The 23,942-nt window shown below is 42.9% G+C and overlaps 1 protein-coding gene across 5 annotated transcripts; it reads right to left on the reverse strand.

Annotated features, from left to right (window-relative positions):
- Positions 1–420: 420 nt before the first annotated feature.
- mink1 (misshapen-like kinase 1) lies at positions 421–23,778 on the reverse strand. 5 transcript variants are annotated; one of them, XM_061703257.1, is made up of 32 exons: positions 22,629–23,778; positions 17,615–17,680; positions 17,051–17,233; positions 16,859–16,969; positions 16,187–16,277; positions 15,350–15,480; positions 15,218–15,272; positions 13,544–13,622; positions 12,827–13,002; positions 12,649–12,718; positions 11,805–12,015; positions 10,687–10,794; positions 10,053–10,139; positions 8,847–9,023; positions 8,595–8,765; positions 8,152–8,418; positions 7,904–7,983; positions 7,107–7,210; positions 6,929–7,020; positions 6,690–6,713; positions 6,234–6,385; positions 6,054–6,171; positions 5,059–5,175; positions 4,628–4,739; positions 4,320–4,469; positions 3,303–3,446; positions 2,427–2,561; positions 2,213–2,313; positions 1,969–2,118; positions 1,730–1,889; positions 1,512–1,651; positions 421–725 (listed from the first exon to the last, which is right to left on the reverse strand). In XM_061703257.1, the coding sequence occupies exons 1-32, from the start codon at positions 22,683–22,685 to the stop codon at positions 642–644; spliced, it is 3,903 nt and encodes a 1,300-aa protein (XP_061559241.1). In that variant the 5' UTR covers positions 22,686–23,778; the 3' UTR covers positions 421–641. The 5 variants fall into 5 exon arrangements, with proteins under 5 accessions (XP_061559241.1, XP_061559244.1, XP_061559243.1 ...); XM_061703260.1 differs by having other exon boundaries at positions 8,152–8,310; positions 22,629–23,774; XM_061703259.1 differs by lacking the exon at positions 10,053–10,139.
- Between the last annotated feature and the right edge of the window lie 164 nt (positions 23,779–23,942).

The raw sequence follows: 23,942 nt of genomic DNA on the forward strand, positions 1-23,942 counted from the left end.
AATTCTCGCGAGCCCTGAAACATCTGGGAGGCCAAAGCTACAGCAGATGGGCGTGCCGGCAACTTCTGTGCCCGGATCGTGCGGCGTCACGACGACGACGCCGCCGGAAGAGACCTGCAAATGATTCGGCGGTTGGCACTATTTACGGCTCAATTTTGACACACGGTCTTGCTAAATAACACATGTACCCGGAGAACCATCTAGGAATGTACAGTACTTCACAATTATAAACTTAACGCTTCTGAATGAGCATGGTCCACCAAGTAACGGAAATCAGGACAAGAATATCAACAAGTAGAAACCAATAAATGCTATGAACAATTGGAACTCCTCAAATGACATTTTGTGATGGGTACAATGAGAAATTCTTCTTGCTGGGGGGCCACAAAGCTGATCTGATCGAAGGGATGCTGAAATCAATTTAAAGACTGCATTTTTTATTTTATTTTTTCCAGACCATGTGTGCATTTCTTTTTAATTCTTCTAAATCTATGTTCATCAGTGTGTGTGTGTGTACATACTGTATATTGCAAGCTCGCGCGCGCGTGTGTGTGTGTGTGTGTGTGTGTGTGAGAGAGAGAGAGAGAGAGAGAGAGAGAGAGAGAATGTTGGACGCCCTCCCTTCTCCAAATCCTGTTCCTTCACCAGTTCATGATGCAGTTCCTGTTCAAGGTCATGAAGTACACCTGGCTGCTGCCTCCCGAGCGCACCGAGGCGAAGAACACCTGAGAAGACGCCGAGAGAAGGGAGATGTTGCTCGGGTTATTATTCCAGGTAGAGGTGGCAAAAAAAAAACAAGTTTCCTGTTTTATTCTCTCTCTTTTTTAGTCTCTCCAAAGTCACGCTTATTAACTCACCGTTCCATTTCGATAGACCCAGTTGCATATTTCACTGGACACGCAATCAGAACACGTTGCATCAGCAATGCACATCATGTTAACCAACTAACAAAAAAAAAAAAAAACGGGCTAAATCAGCTAATAACAACTGAAAAAAAACAAACACCTTATTTCAGTTAATTGCGTTTTTTTCAGATTAGATGGAGCAAGATTTAAAATGCCAGAAGCTGCTGGTTGTCAGGCTGGCACAACACAACGCGTTCGCCGCGAGTCGTTCTCGGAGCCGACAACATCAGACAATTGTCTTTTGTTTCTCGGAATCTGCTGTCTCATCGTCATTAAGGCTCCCAAGGTTCGCAATCTTGCTGTCCCTTTCTTTTTTTCTTTTTTACGTCTCCAATCTCAATCAGTCGATCAAGAGCTCAACAGCGGTTGATTTTGTCTCTCTCCCTTTCCGTCGTTTTTACGTCGCGTCGGCTGATGTTTAAAAAAATGTAGCTACTTCGACAAAGTAGGGAGTCTAAAGTATGGATAACTGTTATCAAATGGAGGGAGAAAAGGTCTCAAGCTATCTCAAGTACAGATAGCTGAAAAATCTACCCTAGTACAGTAACAAAGTATTAGATTACTTCGTTACTTCCGAACCACAGGTTTTCTATTTCCATTTCTTGCCTTGTCGTTCCTCTCGCAAAGGAACTTGAGCCTCTGAGCTCTCTTGTGCATGAAGACGCCGTCCAGGTGTCCAGTCTCCACGGCACGGATCTCGATGGCTTTTTCTCCCCAGCCCATGATCTGATTGGAGCAGATATGAGCTGCAGACCAAGATGACACGTTAGTTCACAACGAGTTGATTCAAGCCGCTGAGTCCATGTTTGCCTTTTGACGCGTACCGACAGACGTCGGCATTTCTCCCCACTGCAGGACCACATCCTTGATGATGCGTCCATATGTGTTGACGTAGACGCCCTCGTCCTCGTAGCACAGAAGCATCTCCATCCCGTCGGAGCTGGGCAGGAACACGATAGCGTGCGGCATCACGTGGCTCTGGATCTGTTTGGGACCCGAGTGGATTTGATCGGGATTCTTCAAATCTCCCAGAGTGGCGCTAGTCCAAAGCCGCACAACTTACATGAACCGGGATGTAAATGTCGTAGTTGTTTCCAGAGTCCACGTCGATGGCGTGGAAGCCAGCACAGGAACCGTAGATGACCTTCAACCTCTGACCCTCCTCCACAGTCAGGTCCACAAGGACAGGCCTGTGTGGCAGGTCTGCAAATGACTGGTCGAGGGAAGGGTGTTTGCAGGAAGTGAATAAACGTGAACAGATAACCATCTTGGCTGCATGAGTGATGTCTTGGGACTGCTCATACTACCTTGAAGGCCATGAATTTGTGATAAGGCTTGGGCGCCCAAGCATACACTTCCACCGCATTCTTCAAAGCGATCACCAGGAACTTTATCCGCTCATATTTCACTAGAGAGAACAACCACAAGGACACGCGATATCGCATACCCTCAATCAATAATTCACCTTGCCAAATGCATTCATGAAAATTTGTCACAAGCAATAACAAGTATGCCACTCACCAACTTTGTAGTGCACGCAGCCCTCCATCTCGCCCACAGTGGTCCAGCCTTGCTTCTTCTCCACTTCGGGGTCATTGTGCAGGATCTTATTCCTCAGCCAGGCCAGGTAGTAAACGCGCACCTTGTTTTTCTTGCCTTCAATGGAACAGCGCAAGATTGATTTTTAGGACAAGACTCATTTCATTTTCATGATTGAGCCTGTTCGCACATTTGGGAAACATATTCAAAGGGGAGCTTGCGATTGAGAGAAAGAAAAAAAAAAAAAAAAAAAAAAAACGTGATCTCACGTTGGATAAAACTCTCAGTAAGCCCTGAAAGTAGCACATTAGTAAAATGATCTGTGAAGAAAACAGCCCTCTTTGGCCTTCTTGTACCTCAAATTGCTACCTTAGGCTTGAGGAGCTCTGCTGAAATTAGGACGGAACATCCACTTACAGAAAAAAATAAATAAAAAGAAATTCCATCCCTTGTTTGCCAACAACTGGCTAGAAGACGGGAAAACAGAAGCCGAGCGAAGAAGCAACTCAAGGAACGTCAAAACAAGCGTAAACATAGGCGTTGCGTTACCTCAGGATGCGGAGAGGATTCAGAAGCGGTGCAGAATTAGCAACATTTCTGCTCAACAAATACATTTATCACATCTTTTTAAGTTTTTAGTGATTGTACATTCCCCCAAAACCTTAAAATCAATATTGATTGCAATAGTAACACTCCGTTACGATGAAGACATGCTACGAAGGTCGCAGCCGTGGCTAACGTCTGTGAGTACAGGGCATAGTGTCTGTTAGAAGATTGTCACTATTTATATAAGATTTTGTCATGTCAGCAAAGAGCCTACAACCAAAACCAAATGTAGTGAGTAGTAGCCGTATCGACCTGAAATAGTGATGAGCAGGTTGAGGCCCTCCAAAACGTCCATCTGCTGGAACCGGCGAGAGTTGATGAGTGGATAAACTTTGCCCTGTCCACTGCGGTCCAGCAGCTTCAAACCATTCTCCGTCCCCACCAACAGGTTCACACCTAGGGACACATTTAAAAAAAAAAAAAAAAAAAAAAAGTTACCACATGGAATCTGGATGGACAGTTACTACTCTAACCTGATACATAAAAGGGCACTAATTGCTTTGATGGGAATTTTACAGTTTACTATATATCACACCACGACAAGCATCACGAAAGCATCTGTGAAATAACGGGAGTTCCAATCCAATTTCAATTTGTCACGATCTGCAGATATCGTATCTATCAGAGCATGAGAAGTCGTAATCAGGCGTCACCGAGAGAGATGCTAAACAGTTTTCAGAGAAAAGGTCAGAGGAGTTTTGGAGGGATTTGAACAAAAGTGCTTTGATAACACAAGCAGATGCTCTTTGTTCTTTCATGGAGACTTAGTCGACTGTGTCAACACAACGATCACTTTTCAGGAAACCCCCCCCAAAAACTGCATATTTATTGAGCTGGTAACAATGCACTGTCAAAGAGAGCAAGCTACTGTTATGTTCAGCACCTTAGATTGGTCAATAATTTGTGGAAAAAAAAAAAAAAAAAAACCACGGGCCCACAGAGGGACTGACTAATGGTATAGATTTGTGAAAATATGAAGTTGACCAAATTTGGACATAACGAGGTTTCGGCCCGACAGTGACAATACGGTAGTATTGGTCATGTTAGTTCGTGAGCGCTAGAACTAGTCAACCGATTTCCAGAAAACTTGCTGGATGGGTGGCATGGAGGACTAAGTAAGAAAGCACCCATCTTGTGGCTGCCCCCAACTACACCTTTGTTAAAATTGTGATTTTTTTTTCTTCTTTAATTTTCTTGTCACCGTGACTAATTCAGAACTCAGAAAAGTCAACATTACGGCATTATCTATGTTTTTGGTATCCCTCTTACCCCAGAGCGCTGCACACAGGATCTCGGAGTTGAACCTCTTCTTGTACTTTCGGATCTCCGGTGTGTCAGTCGGGGGCCGCGTGTTGGTGGGATTCACATTCACCATGGAACCTTTCCTCACCTCCATCTTCAGCTGTTCAAACCTTGAGCCTAAACATGATGGGGGCAATGAGGAGGTGCTGATTAGATAAGGGAACACTATTTGGCAAACATCGTTTGATTAATAAATCGTTTCCATTGCACTATAACTGAAGACGTCTTAGGTATTGCTCAAGAAACTAACAAGTCTGAAAGGCCGTTTGACTCACTGGTAACAGAGATGTTATCCCCGGCACCTCCCGGTGTCTGGTACATTCCAAGATCCACAAAAGTGGTGAAGGAGGACTTGCCAGGTGCCTTGACCAAACATCTGGACTGATACTGGGAGGTAAAGTGAGTGTGCATGAGTGTTTCAAAGCTGTTAAATACATTACCCTGAGAGTTACAAATAATAAATCCAACGGTCATTTATGTGTGCTCATTATACGCAATCCACTTCAAGGTGCAAAAGCACAAACACAATTTGCATGTTCTTATTGATAATGCCCAAATTACTAGCTATAAGCGTCAAACTTGCCGTCCTTAAATTGCACGTCCTACGTGAGGACTGGATGGCGGAATGGCATGCAAGTACTGTACATACAGAAGGCATAAAAATAAACCAAGTATTTAGGGCTGATATACTTAGCATCACTCTTACATCATACACGGAGTCCTTCCCAGGGGAAGAGTGTGCGGCGGAATCAGTGGGGGAGTGGGAGGGCTGCACCACATCCGGCAAGTTAGTGTATCCATTGTGGCTCCGCTTCTCTGGGGTCTTTCAAGTACGACAAAAACACCCATCAACTTGCTATAAATTGTAACCAACTTGGAATCGCATTATATACTGAACACAAATATTAAGGCAACACTTTTGTTTTTTGAACACAAAGACGTTTACAATGTACATAAAAGGCCAATTTCTCTCAAATGTTCATCGATCCAAATGTGCTAGCGCTATATTTGTGGCACGTTTTCCCGTGCGGCTGTTTGCGCAGTCACTTGCGCGTCTTCTGGCCACGTGCTCACTTTTGGTGGAGTAACCGTAAAATGCGGGCGTTCCGTCCCATATTTGGCCTTGCGCATATTCTGCCAAGACTTAAGCGGGTTTTTTCACTTGCGCACTCCAGAGGCTGTCGTAAGTCTAGGTGAAACATCATATCGCGCGTTTTGATCAACTCGGCAAAGGAGATGTGGTCACTAACATCAAATCAATCAAATATCACCCAGGAATGTGGGCATTTACTGTGTGATAATTATTTATTGGGGTGAAAGCTGACTGATTATTTCCGTGCATGGTAGAAAGTAATTTTTTTGCTCTCATATGCCAAACAAACCATAGCTGGATTTATGTAGTGTAAAACATATTTTTTCTTATTGTACGTCTTTCTTCACCCTTACTTTGTAATATTTTTTAGGGCTTATTTGTAGTGAAGCAGAAACATGCTTAGGTTTGAGGCATCTTACTTCTGTGGTCTAATGAACTGGAAAATGGGTGTTACACACCGCCATGGCTTCTTCTCGCCCTGTTGTGTAGTACGTGCTTTATATTTAGAGTACACGCAACAAGTGGACCAGGTGACTTGTAAAAGTAAAACAGTGTATGATGTGAATTCCAATGACTATTTCATTTCGGTCACAGTGGACACGGCTCACCCTTTGCACCAACATGGTCTGATCTCCATAACCTCCAGCTTGCTCTCCTTCTGCCTCCTCGCCCTCGTCTTCATGAACCACCATCGTGTTGACTGAATCGGTGTCGGCATCCCTGTGACTGAAATCAAACGAGGTGAAGAATTTTTTGTTTCCACAATGCCTGTGTAATGACCATCTTACCGATCAGTGGGGCTCTCCTCCTCGTCTACCCCTTCCCCATTTTCGCTCTCTTCACTACTCTCGCTGCTCTCCGAGGACGAGGAGTAATCATTGGCCTTGACTGGGGGCCTCGGCTGTTCCTCAGCACGCTCTTTGGCAAAGAGGCCGTGGTCCTGCAATGCATACCACCGTTCATTTGCATGCAAAAATAATTCGGACTGCGTTACGAGGACAACACATGATTAATGCCGAAAACATCAAATGAAGACGGACAGTGAAAGGAGACCACCTGATGATATTTTATGATGACACTTTAAGTCCTTATTTTGAAATGTTCACACAGTAAGAATAGCAAAACACATGCAAGCCGCCTTTACGTGAGACAAAGCATGCAACACATGCAAATCAATCCTTGTACATTTGCTACAAGTCAATACAGACGCATGAACACAGAAGACATCCACACACAGTACTAACCTCTCCTATAGCTCGCTTGTAACTCTACAATTGAGGTCATGTCAACACGCATTTAGGAAGAGGGACAGCATGACGGGGGACAAGTCGAAAAGGAACGGTTAGGTTAGGAGGAAATATCCAACTCAAGGTTAATTTGCAGGGCAAATGAGATCAAACTGAAGACCATGCATGTTTTTATTTTGTATTTTTGGTGTCTCAGCAATGTTGGCGTCGGTGTTCAAAGTAGTACAATCGCTTACAGCAGGACGCCCTGGACGAGAAGAGGTGCGAGACTCCCCTGGCTTCTGACGGCTATCATGGGATAAAATTGGTGAATCCATTTTGGAGGAACCTGAAAATAATAATAGCGGTTCATGTAGTTATGACTTTTCAATCAAACTTCAAGTACAGACAGACTTTCGGGACATAGGGACTCACTGAGGATGCGGTGCCTCTCCAACGAGCCCGTCTGTGGCAGATTAGATATGATGCCAATACCGTCGCCTCTCTCCCAGCGATCGTTTCGGCTGAGATCCGGATTACTGCGCAGAGGACACCATTAGTCGCAAATCGCCATAAAAACCCAGAGAAGTCATTACAAATATTTATTCTTTGTGTGCAAATGCACGGACACAGATGAGCACATTGAGTGTAAAAAATGTTCAACAAGAGCAATTGGCTTTAAACTGACTGCAACATTTAATATGTGGAAAGTATTAAAAAGCTGTGCAAAATATTCTGCCTTAATCAAAAAGTAATAAGGTTTTGTTTTGATTACACATCAATTTTTATATTCTTTGGGAAATGCTGCAGTCACTCTGCCACACGTCATTCTGATGTCCACAATTGTATCCCCCCCCCCCCCAAAAAATCTTTTGATTCTGTATCTTTTTTTATTTTGTTTTAAACCATAATCGGTCCCGTTGCTGGCTGAAAATAGGTCATTTTTTTTCAAATGATTCCAATAGCTCTGCTACAAAAAATGCCAACAACAGCCACCTAGTGTTCAAATTAAGGTCTAATCAAGTAAATGATTTCTAAGCCAAAAGATGTCATAACTTCAACACAGCTGAATACAAACACATTAAAAAATAACAATTTGGGTCCAAACCAAGAACATTTCAATAGGACCTTAACAAAAACTGCGGTGTCGTTAACAATCGTTTGAATGCTCGACTGTCAGCGTTAAACAATTTGAATGAGAGAATGAAAATTCTTTCGGGCGTGTATGGTACCTGGCTCTCACTGGATGCCGAATGCCAGAAGTCAGGTTGCTGTTGAGAGCTGCGGCAATTGATGCGGTCCTCTGGGGAATCTAAGGGCTCAGATTTAGTAGTACTTTGCAAACAGATTTGACCAACCCTCAATGACAACGTCAAAAATATCAAGCTGAACTACAATCGTCATTGTGATGTTTTCCCTTTGTTCATTTGCTAAATGCAGTCAGTCCATATCATACGTAGTGTAGATCAATCCAGCTCACCTTGGGCGGGAGTTCCACATCTGGCAAGCGGATCCAGGGCCCACGATCCTCCCTGATTAGGTGTGCCTGTGGTGCGGGGGTCTCAGACGTGGGGTCTGAGTTCTGACGCACTAGCTCTCTGGAGTGGACGGGTCGGGGCGTGGGGGCGAGGGACGGGTCCTGGGTAGGGAATGCGGACATGGTCTTAGTAGGCTGGTCGCACAGAGACTGGGAGCGTGGGACAGGGGCCGCGTAAGGCTTTAGTGGCACCAAGTGGGCCATCTGGAACTTTAGGATGGCAGGCAGCAGGAGCACAAGATGATGAATGAAGCAGGCCCAGAAAGGAGTGCAACCCAAGACAAAAAGCAAAGTAGTCGAGGAAAGAAAGAAGGAAAAGATTCGTGTTAAAAGGTAGCAGAGAAAGATGTTTCATGACCGATTTGTGAACAACTGCTATCGCCCACCTTGCCCTGTACCCCTTGAGGTTCAACAGGTCTCTGCATTGGGGGCGTCTGAGCAGACTGGCCCACTCCAGACTGGCTGATTGAGTCTGAGCGTGACTGGATGGCCGTGTCGGAGACAGTGGTACAGATTTTTGGAGAGCCCTGTCTGTTGAGCTTACTTCGCTCTTCCACCTGGAGTAAGAATGACAGTGAAAGATTGAGGTAGCGGCGTGCCGCAGGATTAGGGCATGTGTTAGTTTCTAATAGTTCTACCTCGCGGGCCCAGGTGGGTTTGTTGTTGGGCTCCAAGTTCTTGTTATAGTGGTAGAGTTGGGGCTTCTTTCCCTGTTGCTGTTGCTGCAGCGACACCAGGTAAGCATGCTCCTGTTGTAGCTGCCTCTGCAGCCGCTCCGACTGACGCTGCTCCTCCAGCTGCTTACGCTTATACTCCTGAGCAAAGAAACACACCGTGGTCGGCATGCAGCAAAGAACCAACAAGTGCAACTTCTTTCTCAGACTGGCAGAGGATTTACATTTTTAGCTACCCAGTCCTGACTTTTTACTTTGTCATCCTGTCTGTATGTATGCCCCTATCTTACGTAGGGTGGTCAATAAACAACGGACAAAAAAAAAGAATTTGATCAGTTTATATGGCTTCACATTTCATGTCACTGAGATGTTTGATTAAATCAGTTCTACGAGAATGAAAAATTCAACCAACCTCACTTGCCAAGCATACTCACATTTATATTCATTCCAAACCATGAATGACATCAATTTTGAAGAATTCTAGTTTTTGTTTTAACAATCTCAAGACACTTCTTGGTATTTCATTGCTCGAGACGCAACATATGATTAAAGGCAAGTGTCTCCGATGGTCTCTAAGTACATAGTAAGAAAAGAAAAATAGTCATTTGAGAGCAATGGACTTAAGGCAACACTGCAAACCTATTTTTATTTTTTTGTATTTTTACAAAGGCATGAGTGTCACCAATGTTTGTATTTAGATCAACATGTTCATTAACATTACATACACTTTAGGTTCACATGCAGCAAACATCTGCATTTCCAATAATGCTCAGTTGCTCAGTTTTTTTTTATTCATTTAATGATGTTTATCATTGTAGTTTTTAATTTGCAATGGTGTATAACGTTGCATCTTATTGAGAACTACCCTGATGTGTCACTTAAAAGGGTAGCCAAATTATTTAAAAAAAAAAAAAAAAAAAAAAAAAAAAGTTGGTATGGATTGCAGTTGTACTTCACTGCAAACTATGACCCCAAAATGTAAAATGAGCATTTATATATTGTAATATGAAAACGATGATACAGCTTTTGTGTAGAAGCAAATTTGGAGCCATGTGAACACACCCAATCAAGCATCCCGTGAGTGTAGTGCGTCTTCTGCTTGTGATGTTGAAGAGAGGATGAATAAGTCAGACCCAAACATGATGAGCCCAATTGTGAGGAGCAATTTACCATAAGCAGTGCCTGCTCCTGAAGCAGCTGCTGCTGAAGGATTTCTAGCTGCCGCTGCTCTTCTTCTAACTTATGTCTTATAAACTCCTGAGGAGAGGCGAGGAGGCAAGGGAGGACAGGAATAAAGGTGTGAAAGCAGAAAGCAGATATATGAGAGGAGGGGGAGAAGACGGCATCATAGAACAGTTATGTAACGCTGGCACAGTAAACAACAGGAACCACATGATACACCGGCAAAAGTCAACAATTTTAACATAAGCACAAAACAAGCACCATTGCTGATTGGGAATTCAATCAAGAAAAATCAAAGCAAGCCTTCAATAAGTGATCAGCGTTGAGAGAACTTTATAGGAGCAAATGATTGATTGTCGTGAGTCACGCTAGCATAAAATCAGCATGACGCGCTAATAAGTGATTGTGTTATGACATCAGACAGTTTTCGAGGGGAAACAGGAAACGAAACAAGAGCCTCACCGATAGAAAACTCATCTCTGAATAAATACAATAATTTGAACCCTTGCTGCTATGGCAACCTACTCATGGAATTTCCCCACTTGCACAGTGCTGCGGTCGGACACGCCCACACTTCACCCCGATTGGCCGCCTGTAGTGGCTCTCCCCTGTGGTTGGTTACCTGCTCTCTTTCAGCCAATCTTCTATCTTCCTCCCGTCTCATATCGTCGAGTCGCCGATGGGGCCCTTTTTCTTGCTGCCGCACCATTTCTCTCTCCTTTCGCTGTTGCTGGGAGGGAGAGGGGTGACAGGAAAAAGAGAAATGAGCACAGGGGGCAACGTTTGCACGGGAGAATTTATAATGGATAGCCTGCTGCCCACATTTTTGCACAGCGTTGGGGGAACGGAAAACAAAATAGAGACAGTCATTCTCTCAACAACACACGCAGGTGCACACACACGATGACAAGTACTGCATTCAGAATTAGAAACCTCGTCAACTTCATTTTGAACTTGAAGGAAAATAGAGGTTTGTCGCTGCTGAAAATTGAACACTTTAGACAGACAACATGGCGGGAGTGAAACCCTCACCACAACTGCATCGCTTTTACCAGAATTCATAATGTGTACATTTATAATGTTGCCAATTCCGTTTTATGGCATTTACCAAAATCTTGATTTCGGGCATCCATTTCAGTGATTCTCAAAGTGTGGAACGGGTACCACCAGTGGAACGCAGGCTCAATCTAGTGGTACACCAAGAAACTCACCGTCTAACTTTTAGGTTCAATACATTTGAATGTACTCCAAGAACTGTTTGTTTTTTTTAAAACATTTTCTTACTTTTATGTTCAATACATTTGAATTGAATCATTACTTAAATATTGTTTATCAAGCTAGCAGACTTTCATCAGACAAAATGATACGGTTCAGTGGAACGTATCCCCGCGATAAATGGGATGACAGGGATCTTTAAAAAGTCTTGATCTTGTGAAGAACATGTTTATAGGCCCTGCTCCATGTGTAAAATACCTTCCGGTAACTACTGGTGGGAACTGGCGCAATATAAAAGGTATTTAACCTTTATTTATCCAGGTAAGGCCATTGAGAAAAGATTCTCATTTGCAATGCAGACCTGGCTGCAGACAGCAGAGAAAACAAAACAAAACAAAACAAGGGAGAATAAAAGCAAACACAAATAAAGACATAACATATACAAACCAAATGAATTAATAGTCACAACACACTCATAAATAACCAGGCAAACTCTTCTTCTACAGTCATATTGCCTGGCGTTACCTCTTCCAGTCGCCGACGCTGCTCTTTTTGCTCCTCAATGCGTTTCTGTCTGTCATGCAGCAATTGCCTCTTGTGTTCCTCAGGGTCCCTGCGCTGAGCAGCCAATTGGGCCTGCTGCCTCTTGTGGGCCTCTGACCGCTCCTTGTTCTCCTGTTGGAGGCGCTGGAAGTCCCGACGCAGGGTGGACTCTCCAGGCACATTGAGGATCGAGCTGCTCATCAATTATGAAAACAAATTACGAGAGGTTCATTCATAATCAGTGAATACGTGGCTGCTGCTCCGTGTGTGTTAAAGTACTGTAGGATTTCAACATCGATCTTAACATTCGTTGGCCTGTTTATGGTGTTTCGCATTAAATGTTAGCTTTAAGCTAGCAGGCTATTATTATTATTATTATTATAAGGCATGGTTGATCATTTTGGTGTTTAAATATACGTTTAATTCTCTTTTGTTTTATATGTCCGTTTTACAGTAACATTAAAGGGGGAGAGACAGACAGCTTGAAGCAAGCACACTTGACCTCTTATTTGGATAACTGTGTGGGTGAGTCTTCGTTTTCTCCAAGTGTAGTCAATTAATATACACGTCAGGCTTTTCGGGTGTCTCAATTTGTACATCTGAAGTTTCTGACAGTACAAGCACAGTGCAGTCGCAAAATTAACTTTGATCGCTTCAATCAGACTAGTTTGCTCTTTTATAAAGGACAACAACACCACGCTTGACTAAAGAAATGAGGAAAAAAAAGCACAATTCAGCAATAATTGTATCAATGTTTAACATTTTTTGAAATGGCCATACCAATATCACAAAGGGACCACAGGAAACAGAGAGAAAAAAATAATACCTGGACTCTCTGTCATCGCTACGATTTTCATCCTCTTCATCACTACCGCTGTACTCGTATTCTGTCTCCTCTGTGATGAAAACCAGAATACGGGTGAAACCCTAGCGATGCAATATTGTCTATATTGTGGCCCAGTCCACTCAGTGATTCTCAGCTCTTTCCCATTTCATCTACTGACCTTTCTCCCCCCTTTTTTTGCGCGTCCGGTCAATGTGGTCTTTGAGCTGAATCCGGACCTGCCGCTCAGTAGGCTGGTCCCTGATGAAAGTGTGCTTGAGCAGCTGCTCTGTGGACGGTCGGCTGGGATACGTCTTCACAAGGCAGGCCTCGATAAAGTCAATAAATTTCTTAGACCTGCGAGAAAGGGGAAGTCTGTGAGTGCTAAGAGGTTGGTATCCATTGCCAGCTGGCTCGTTTATGTCCACGGCATTTATTCATCAATCATCCAGTTTAGTAAATCTTATTTTGTTGCTTTTGGAGAGGCACTTGAAATCAAATTTAAAAAAAAACATTTTTTAATAATGCAGGTCAATTTAGACCATCGGGGGAGGTCAATAACATTCCGAGAGTAGTTGCATAATATGCTGGTACAAGTGGTTCTCAAGTCAATCGTGGCTTTTTTTTTTTGTGTGCGTGCTACTGCGTAGATTGATTAGCAGGAAGCAATGAGCTATTTCACAATTACATACCCATTCTATTACGATGAAATATGACATGAACTATTACATACTATGCACTTAGTTTAGAATCAGTTTTTCCAGTTTAACTTTCTTTGATAAAAACAACATTTCAGAACATAGCGTGTTCTATTACTGATTGTTTGGACAACTTTTTTCATTCTTCCTGGTGTCTGGTACAATACACTGATTTGAGAAAATAGGAGCATTTGACTTACCACTTTTTGGATTTCAGTTTAGGAGGGGGATTCCTGGGAATCAGGAAGAGGGCTCTCATTGGATGCATGTCACACAGTGCTACAGAAAGAAAGCAAACACGCGTTAGAAATGTGCTATTACATAATCCCAAATCCATCATCAGTTTACCATGGAAAGTGAAGACAAGGCAAATTGTATGATTTGCCATGTTAGACATAATTTGGTATTTTTGCAGCACACAGGCGCTTGAAAATAATACTGGTAATCAATGCGAAGATTCTTTGTACCCTCAAACATGGGCACAGCTGGTGTTATCCAATCTTTCCCAATACCTCAGGCTTATTGTTGTAAGCGCAAGGACCATGAGTCATGTTGTTCCCAGCGTAGGTAGGTAGCTTGCTAAACCTGAGTGGTGAGCTTTTAAGTTTCACATTACGGTAGGCCTATATAAGCTTTTGTAAGGCAGCCTTTTACAAATATGCTGCATGATGGCAAACGGCCAAACAAAAAAGGAAACATTCATTCGTGCTATTAAAAGGGCCACATCGAAGCTCAGGGATGTGTGCCACTAATACAGTATTACAAATGACTAGGTTGAAGCGCCAATTAGCACTGATTTCAGATGACAACCTGTTTCTTGTTATACATTTATATATATATATATATATATATATATATATATATATACACAGTGCATCCGGTATTCACAGTTCACTTTTTCCACATTACAGCCTTATTGGGAACAGGATTACTGGTTTCATGTTTTAAAAATAAAATAAAATAAACAACACATAAACACATCTCTGCCCCTTCGTCTATCAACGGTTCCAGCTGCACGCTTTCCATCTCGCTCCACTGCATTATCAGACAATTGGGCACCTTTTTCTACAAAGTCTAGGGCGGATAGGTATGTTATGTCAAACGAAAGAGATGCATTTAAGGTTTAGAACTGCATGAGGGAATGTCGTTTCTGTAGATGTTAGCCGCGTGATGTACTTACTAAAGTAGCTTGACAATTGAAAAGCTATTTGTCAAAAAGACCAAAACTACTGAGAAATGTCGTTGAACTAGCAAGCCCGTTACCACCCAACACGTTCTATGTACTAAAGGTCCCACAGTCGATGTTGCATGTCTGAGCACAAACCAAGTAAGTAGCAGTCAAAGGAATTGTCCGTCGACCTCCGAGACAGGATTGCCTCGAGTCCCGACCGTTCCCTGTCGAAACATTTGCTGAAAGCTTTCAAAGCTTTATGAAGCTACAAATTCCGACTGACCAAACACATTCCGGAAATAATTTACACCGCTTCTAAACTTGTGTTCCAATATTGTGTTTAGTTTGAGATCAAGTATGACATCTTAAAAACTAGAATAAGGATGCCCATTCAGTGTTGCTGTGAAGACTGCTGAACATGATTAATTTTAACCAGATCTGTGATTATTTGGACAAGCGAGCTCTCCCTGCCAAGCAGACCGGCGAGAACCGTGCAATCAGCCTCCGCAGGCGGGGTGCCGGCTCACGCCGACACTCGCTTGATTACAGTGAGTCAGCTGTCCATCTGAAGACAACAAAGATGCATAGAACGCAAGACTCATTCATAGAGAGTTTCGGGACGATGAGCTGACTGAGCTCTCCCTGACTCAATCACATCGGTAAAGTGTGTACGCTAACCCATTAACGAATGACTTGGACTTACGAGGCGCTCCTTCGGCCATTTCGATGGCGGTGATTCCCAAGGACCAGATATCACTCTGGAAAAGAAACAGGACCACACTTCAGCCTCTGACCTTTTATATCCTCATCCAAGTGCACACAGAGCTGCTGATACCCTGTAGTCGTAGGTAGAATCAGGATTTTCATCGCAGGCAATGACTTCTGGCGCCATCCAGTAAGGCGTACCAATGAAGGTGTTTCTACGCCCCACAGTCCTGTCCAGCTGGGCACTGACTCCAAAATCAACTGGACACACACAGAGAAGGTCAGACAATTAGGGGCCGTATGTTCCAAATGTGCAAACATTTTTATTCATTTTCCTAAATATTCAACGCAATTTACTGCTAATTCATCTGGCCGCAATACAGTTGCACTCAGAATCATCCACAAATTTAGAACAGTGCGATTATTTAATTAAAATGTTCAGTGTTGTCATTCCTTTCACAAATTACTGGACTATTCCATGCTTTTAATCACCAGAAAGCTCCTTCTTGCCCCCCATGATGCATAAAACGGTGACTTGTTTAACAATGTGTAAAAACCTCCCTAATCATTTTCCTTTAATGAGGCTCACCTGGGAAACCAATTACCAAAGAGTCAAATTGATTTCAGTGATTTTTAACAGACAGGAGAAACAGCATATCTTCAATTGCGGGCCGAAACCGCCTTTGTCTAAATTTGGTCCCCACATAGCAATACTATTGGGTCAGTCTGACGTGTTGAAAATGTCTTGCTCTCTTTGACAAAGCTTTCAGTATGTTCATGGCGCAACAAACATGCCATGTTTTTAGTTTCCTCAAAAGTGATGGTTTTGGAGATGTGGAAATTCTGCCTGATGCCAGCAATATGCAACAATTTCCATGGAAAACATAAAAACTCCCTTTTGAAGTGAAATCCTACATGCATAATTTGGCACATGGCGTCTAAACTGGGCAAGCACTTTCAAGCATACCAAGTTTGACCTCTGCGTTCTCTGTGAGCAGAACATTCTGGCCCTTGATGTCTCTGTGGATGACTTTATGGGCATGAAGGTGGGAAAGGCCCTGGACACAGACAAATAGCAATAGGACAAAATATTGGTACAACAAAAGTAGCATATTACTATTTCTTGTGATACACTTCAAAATTCTACAGTATTATTATTCATTGTACTCCAAGCAGTGTATTTTAATTCACAGGATGAGGATGTAACCACATATTTTTTGGGTCAAGTGAGTAGTATTTAGAAGTGACATTAACTTTAATACTAAAATATGATTATCTTTATTCAACATTTTTAAATGTACAGTTTAATATATTTCTTGATTACGTTTGATGACGCAGTTGCTGAAAATATCAAAAAATAGGTCTACACATATATATTTTTTTACAGGTACTGTGACTAATGGCAAATTATTTGGGGCGACGAAGAAAGTGCATTCTAAAGCAATACAGGAAGGAAGGAATTGACGCCTCGCACGTTCCTGCAAATGTAATAATGCACAATAATAAGAATGAATTTGTTTATGTATATCTACTTCTGGCCCACACTCTAAATATAGACGGCAAATATCTGATTCACACTCCAAGAGGCAAACAAGTCAAATCATTGCGCAGACGGTTTGTCGTGATCGTCAGTTCTCACCCTAAGGATTTCTCTGCAGATGTATGCAATCCAGTCCTCCTTCAGAGAGCTCCCCTTTGTGTTTTTCACCAAGTCGGTCACTGAGCCAGCCCCGCAGAACTCCATCACCAACTGTAAATAAACCCAAACCTCACTTATGAGCACCAGTAACAGTGTTGTACGAATGATAAACAGGTCTAAGACCAGACAGACCCAAAGCTGGTCATCGTGTCCCGGTGGGCTCTTCTTGACGAAGGCACCGTAATACGTGGCAATGTTGCGGTGGTGGCTGTATTTTTTCAGCATGTTGATTTCAGCTTTGATCTCCTCCTCTTCCTCCTCTGTAACATCCATCACCTTGATGGCCGCTAGCTGGCCCGTCTTCACATGGCGGCCCTGATTCCAACGACACGACGGGATGATACTAAATCTTAAACATTGCATTTGTTTCAGACATAGCCAATTAAGTAAACAAAATAATAATAAAATCGCTGTGGACGTAATTTTGCTCTATCAGCAACATTGTCTAAGCTTACTGCCAAAGCGAATTTAACATTTCACACCGAGGGCTTCCATTTTATAGACCCAGATCTCACACTAATGCATGGAGGGGACAAGAATAGTGAACTGATTTCCAAAGCCTTCATCATGTAACAAACACTTTTTTTTTTTCTTCACTTGGAGCAAGATATCCTTGCTCAATGATATAGTTAAACTCACTTGGTTTATTGTACTCGTGAGCATTAACAATCATAGTTTTTCTACATCACATCTCACCTTGTACACCTGCCCATAAGTCCCATTGCCGACCACCTCAACCAGCTCGAAGATTCCTGCAGGATCCTGCATACACATTCAAAGGTCACAAAGCCTTCAGAAACGTCGGACACACTGAAACTCTTATCATTTCAATCATGACACAGAAAGATTATGTTTCATGTTGCTTGGATTAAATACTGAAATCCTATTCAACTCCAGCTGCTCTGCTACTTGCTCAAAATTTGACCTGTCTGATGTGAGCACAAAGCAGCACATGCACAAAAACACTATTGTTGAGCCTTGCAGTCACAAATTAATACCTGCTCGACACAATTCTATTGATTAACTATAGTACATAACTAGTTTATTATTACTTTGCATGCAATTTTAGAGAGCCTCATTTGTTAAACAGGCATATTATGGAAAATTGGATTTCTAATTGCTTTGCATACAAATAGTTGGGTCTCCGGAGTGCTTGCCTGAGCCATCAAGTGCGGAATTAAACAACCAAGTACATCATCTGTTATCTGCCTATTACTGAAAATGAGTCCGTGAGAGTCATTCAGATTTTTGCAAAATATGTCAACAAAATCCGAGGGCGGGGTTATGCTTAAATCGGCCAGTGGTGGTTTTGTGCAAGCGCCATTTGTTTGCGGTGTGAACACGGAGGGCTGAACAGCTCTTGCGCTGGACGGATTGGGAGAGGCTCCAGATGTCTCCAATAACAGCACAAAGAGTCGTGCAATTTGTTGTTAGACGCTTTATTTATTTATTTATTTTTTTAAATTGCTAAACAGGTTGGAAAAGTTGCTACCAAAGTGTGGATATTGGGTGTAATCAAACTATCCTTTGTTATGTTTGGAGAAGTCAGATACATTTTAATATACCTGGGGACTCTCTTAAATTGTGAGTTTTTTTATTTGTTTTATTTACAATTGCATAATTTGCCTCATTTCAAATAAAATAAAAACTTGAGACAAAATTCGACATGCCGATTCTTTCACAGAAGTTGTAGGGCATATCATGAGGTTTGCACCATTTGTGACAAACACAAAAATGCAGACTGTACATGCAATCAAGGGGTTTCTTGTTTCTTTATTCATACAGTTTCTCCAAAAATGCAAATGAATATTTCCATTTGTCAAATAATCTGTCACTTGATATATTGTTTAAAATATTGACCATATGTGAAGTATTTATTAGCTGCTCTTATTGAATGACTATTTACATTGGAGTATCTTTAGCCTAACAGGCTAAGGTTCACTTCTAACTGTAATCTACGCAAGAAAGCAAAAAGGAATTGAAAAACACTGATCAGCATTAGCAATTGGCCAAACTGTCATTTTAAACATCGGTAGCGGTCTTGAAATTCACAGTGAATTTAATTTACAAACAAATCACCTGATCTCAATTTCCTTGCCACCCACTGACGCCTCCCACAAGCTTTAAATAGAAGACAGCAGCACATATACCAAATATTGACAGCACAAATATGGACACGTCCTCTGGTCATTTTCTTGATTTGTACATTTCTCTGGCTACACATTTAAGCGCCACTAATGAAATGACTTAAACGTACAACTCCTCGCTCCCTGCGGAAACGGAGGAAAATGACAAGCACGTCCCCTTTCACGCAATTTCAATATGCCGTTAAGATGTGTGGGTGGTGAGACTGCTGCTTAGGATTTGGAATGTAAAGCATGACCCGTCCTGCTTTCATCTGTTTCAAATGGCGGGCTTTCTGCCTCTAACAACACCGGGAGAAATTCCTTTCAGACAGGAAACATTTACGGGGAAAATAGTCCATCTGCTTTGATAAATAGCAGGATAAAACGCAAAGAAACATTCCTGACAGATGCAAGTATGGTAGGTAAAATGCAGGCTAAAGAAGAAGAACCATAGTAGAAACAGCAGAGACACATAGAGGACGAGAGGAAAATAATGTAATGATGGAGTGGGTGGCCAAAGGCAGAGGCGCCAGTTACCCACGTCCAGCACAGAGAGGAGGATGAGAGGAATGGAGTGATAGAAGAGGAGGGGGACAGTTCTGCCCAAGGAGCAGCGCCGGCAGCACAGACAACGCCAAACAAATTGTGGGCAATGACTGCAAAAAATGCAAAATTCAGGGAAGCGTTAAATCCAACTGCTCTCTGCAGGTGACAGTTACAAGTTGGCTTGCTGGAGTTATGAAAAACCGCATCACTAATCGCTTTGTTAAACACGCTGTCATATTGATGCGCAAATTCAATACAGTGCAGAAAGGCAAGGAGGGTCTCAAGAGAGGTTTTGTTTCGAAATGTCAGACAATTGTTCGGAAGAAAAATCTTCAGTGCCACAGTGTGTCTTGAAAAAAAGACACCGAGCCCACAGCTTTAGCATATATCAATGCAATGCAATTTGCAGCATATGTGGCTAATTAGTAGATAAAAAGTCGGCCAAACTTCATGAATCATAATGTCACGTTAACCCTAAAAAGAACTGACCAGTTTTGTTTTTCAAACTGCGCCCCATATCCTAAATCATTTTTTCCAATATCAAACTAGTCAAGATAAGAAAAGGGATGTCCGGTTTCTCCCTCACATTTCCCAGTTCAAGTCGTAGTAGTAATATTAACCTGAGTGAGTAGTTCACATATTAATATTTATAACATCTGCACATGTTGGATGATTGCCATGGCTCGATTGTTTCTTTTGTCCAACGTGAACAGAGCACAGGAAATATTTCTAATTGACAAGGAGTCACTCTTTGCCCCTTATGTAGAGTGTGTCCCAAAAAATGTTGTGGCTGACCTCAATCCCAAAAGTGCAGTTTCACACTTCGCAGTAACGGAGGCAGCATAGCCTTGAAGACAGCCACCACTGACCAGTACAGAATTGAGGAAAACAGATTGAATCTACTACTGCTTCGATTAGGACAAGCGCCTTCGTCATCAATTTGACAACCCGAGTAGCGTACATCAAATGGTTTCCATTATACCTCAACAACGACCCTGCGCACTCCACAGCGCAACACTCGGTCGGGCATCATAGGCTGCGAAAGCCAGGCCTTCAAAATAAAAGTATGCCACAGTGGGGACTGATAAATTGTTCAAAATCCTACACAAGACTTTTCCCCCTGTACTGCTTCTTTGTGTCTTACCGAAGCCGTGCATTCAGAAATAGAAGACAAGGAAAATCAATTATGTAGACACTCAGAATAATTCCATTCAGCGCACTTTGCTGCTGCAAACCGCTCTGCCCCTCAAGCCCAAAATGTGATTAGCGACTGGTTGACAACACGCTCTAAACGGCATTGTGGAATGCTAAAGTAGACTAGTCGACTAGTCTGTACGACTCCTAGATCAGGGTCCCCGGCGTGGTCTAAAAGGTCAAAAGATTGGAGCCCACAGACCCAATCTAGGCTACTGCAATGAACGATATATATATGAAATGTTGTTGACTTCCCAGAGGTTCTCAAATTGTGGCCTATGCTCTAATAGAAGCCGCGCCTCAATTGGTTGCATCATACACGCGAGCAAATAAAACGGCAGACGCCAACGAGACGCCTGTTTTCCCGTCAGAAAGAAAAAGGTGGTGACACTAACTGGTGGTACAGTAATTACCGCACCTATGATCTCTGATACCCCTATGTGTCGCAGTGCACAAATCATAAATAGAGCAAACATGATACCTGTAAAATCGAGGTTTTTGGTGCTTTTCTTTTTTTTAATTACATTAAAAATTATTCACTGCCAGCCCTCCCAGTAAAAATTGATATTTGACTTCTAGAGCTGTCAATGGCAGTGAATGAGTTAATTGGGGATGACCAAACAGGCAATCTCAAAGTTGGTTATTGTTGTACTTGTTATTAATAGCAAGTGAGTGTTGAAAAGAATATAGCCCAGAGGATCCTAAAACTCCCAATTGCATCCCATTATAAACAGAAACACGACGGTGTTGCAGTAATGTAAAGTGATGAGAGAACAGCAGCTCAGTGATTCCAAACTCCAACCACTGACAGAGAAATCATCAGGTGTGCCATGGGAAAGCAGTCAATTTTTCTTACTTGGTGCATTTTTTTTTATCATTTTATTTAAGGTCTATCGATGTGTGTCTGTTTCTTTAATTCCTCCAAGTATATAAGATCTGTGTTCAACTAAACTGGCCCGGATTTCACACCGAGTAAGTACATTTGTGAGTACATTCAGACAAGATCCTCGTTATTTCAGTGTTTATATTTTGTGACATATTTGATTGACGGTGGGCTGTGAGATGTTTTTTTGTTTTCTTTTATTTAACGCAAAATATGTACCTTGGCTTAATAAAGGTTGGGAAACACTAGTCTACAGGGCAGACATGGCATCTGTAAAGCTGAGGTTTACGGTGGAACACGCAGTTAAAGAAACACATAACTAGGTGCATCAGAATTTCAATGTTGGTTGTTGTACAAATACAGCATTGTACCTTGTCTTCATTGTGTTAACATGTTAGTAACAATGTGTGTGTGTTGACAAAGATCCGCTCCAATTTATGTCACATAATAAACATAAAATTTACAGTGGCGGAGCAATGAGCAAGTTGATATGAGTTTAGTAACCCAGTGAGTGATTCCTAACCACTGCGCCGCATTGTACAAGATCAAAGTGTGGTGCAGGAAATGATCACATTTCATTTCAGCGATGTGAAAATATTTTGTCAATTCATGAGACACACAAAAAAAACCAAAATAGAGACCTTCAGCGGCGTATAATGACAAGCAGAATAATTCAAACTATTCGTCCATTTGATGGCAGAAGGCACAATTAAGCTGCGTATCGTCATCATTTACGTCATTTTGTTGGGTGGTGTGTCGAGACGTTTCTGAAGTAAAACGTGTGCTTGGGGAAACACTGCAGAAGCTTATTGCAACTAAAAACAGGCCAATGGACAGGCCCCATTGTAGCCTCAACTTCGTTGCGTAGGCGTGACATGGTCATAAACCTGCAGTTGTTTCCGTCATCGATCGTGGCTCAAGTGCATCGAGTATTCGAGTATTCGAGTATTGGCGTACTCACCCTCAGAGCTGCCAGGTCGATGTCGTCCAGGCTTCGCGTGGGGGCGTTTTCAGACATGGCTGGCCCGAACGTGCAGCGTTAGCTTCACAACTTCTCCAGATTTGTCACGAGGAGCACTTGGAGGGTGTGCGGGTGGCACCTTTGGTGATCTGAACTGGCATCAATGGCTCCGGACGCCCAGTCGGCTTCGCTGGAATCGCTGGCTAGCTCGCGTCGACACCTCGCAATGTTGTCTTGGCAACAACAACGAAATAAAACCTTTCACGCCGAGCTAAACACTCTTGAAATCCACCATTTTTTTTATTTTTTGTTTGGGTTCCGCCAGCAGTGCGCCTCGACCGACTGTTGAACATCAACATGAACACTCGGTGCCTGCCTTCATTCCAGCGAGACCTTTTTCCATTCCGACTAGCAAACCAGCTGCCGTTGCCACAGGGACGGGAAAAAAATGGCAGCAATATATTGTTGTTGATGACAGCGTACGAAGAAAAGCAGCGTTTGTTATATATATATATATATATATATATATATATATAAAAGTGAGCGCAGTAATGATGCGATGGCGCCCGGGTGCCTCCGCCTACCAAACTAGCAGCATTCTCCTTCTCTTTTAGGTCACTAACCCCGAAGGTGTCGTTACAAGCGTCTTGCAGTGCGTCCGCGGTTGTTCAACTTCCGAAATCGAGCCTAATTTGTGTTTTTGTTTCCCCCCCCCTCCCCCTCCCCCCGGTGGTCCGAGGAGACAGGTGGGCGCGATCAAAGCAGCTCCGGCTGGTTAGCTAACGCGGCTAAAACAGCAGGCAGGCTAAGCAGCCGCTTGCCAAATCAACTTTGCTTCTTCTTCCATTTTCTACCGTGTTGCCAGTCGCGCCCGGCGATGCCGACCTTCCCGGAAAACGATACGGGCGGACGGGCGTCGTGCTGTGGCCCAGCCCCCGCAACACTTCATCTACAGCGGGCCCGAGACTCGTGAAAGTTGCGCGTCCACCATCCAACATTGCTGTGGGCGCCTCGCCGTCGTTGTGAAGCCGACACTGCGGCGGTATGTCGCGCCCCGAAACGACGTCACGCAGGCAAACTTGCTATTTCGCCATGTTTTGCTCCCAAGTGCTCCCTCCCACTCCCGGCGTCGTTACTCGTGATTGGGTTTTTTTGGTTTTGTTTTGTTTGTTTTTTTGCACACCAGTCGAGAATAGACGCGACTGCTGGCTTGTGACGACGATAAAAAACACGCCAGCGTTTGCTACAGCAACTTAACGCGGATAACACGTCACACTGCACTTTTATTGACTTGGGCGCGTGACGTCATCATGT

This window comes from Phycodurus eques, chromosome 17 (genome assembly GCF_024500275.1).
Source record: "Phycodurus eques isolate BA_2022a chromosome 17, UOR_Pequ_1.1, whole genome shotgun sequence".
Taxonomy (NCBI): domain Eukaryota; kingdom Metazoa; phylum Chordata; class Actinopteri; order Syngnathiformes; family Syngnathidae; genus Phycodurus; species Phycodurus eques.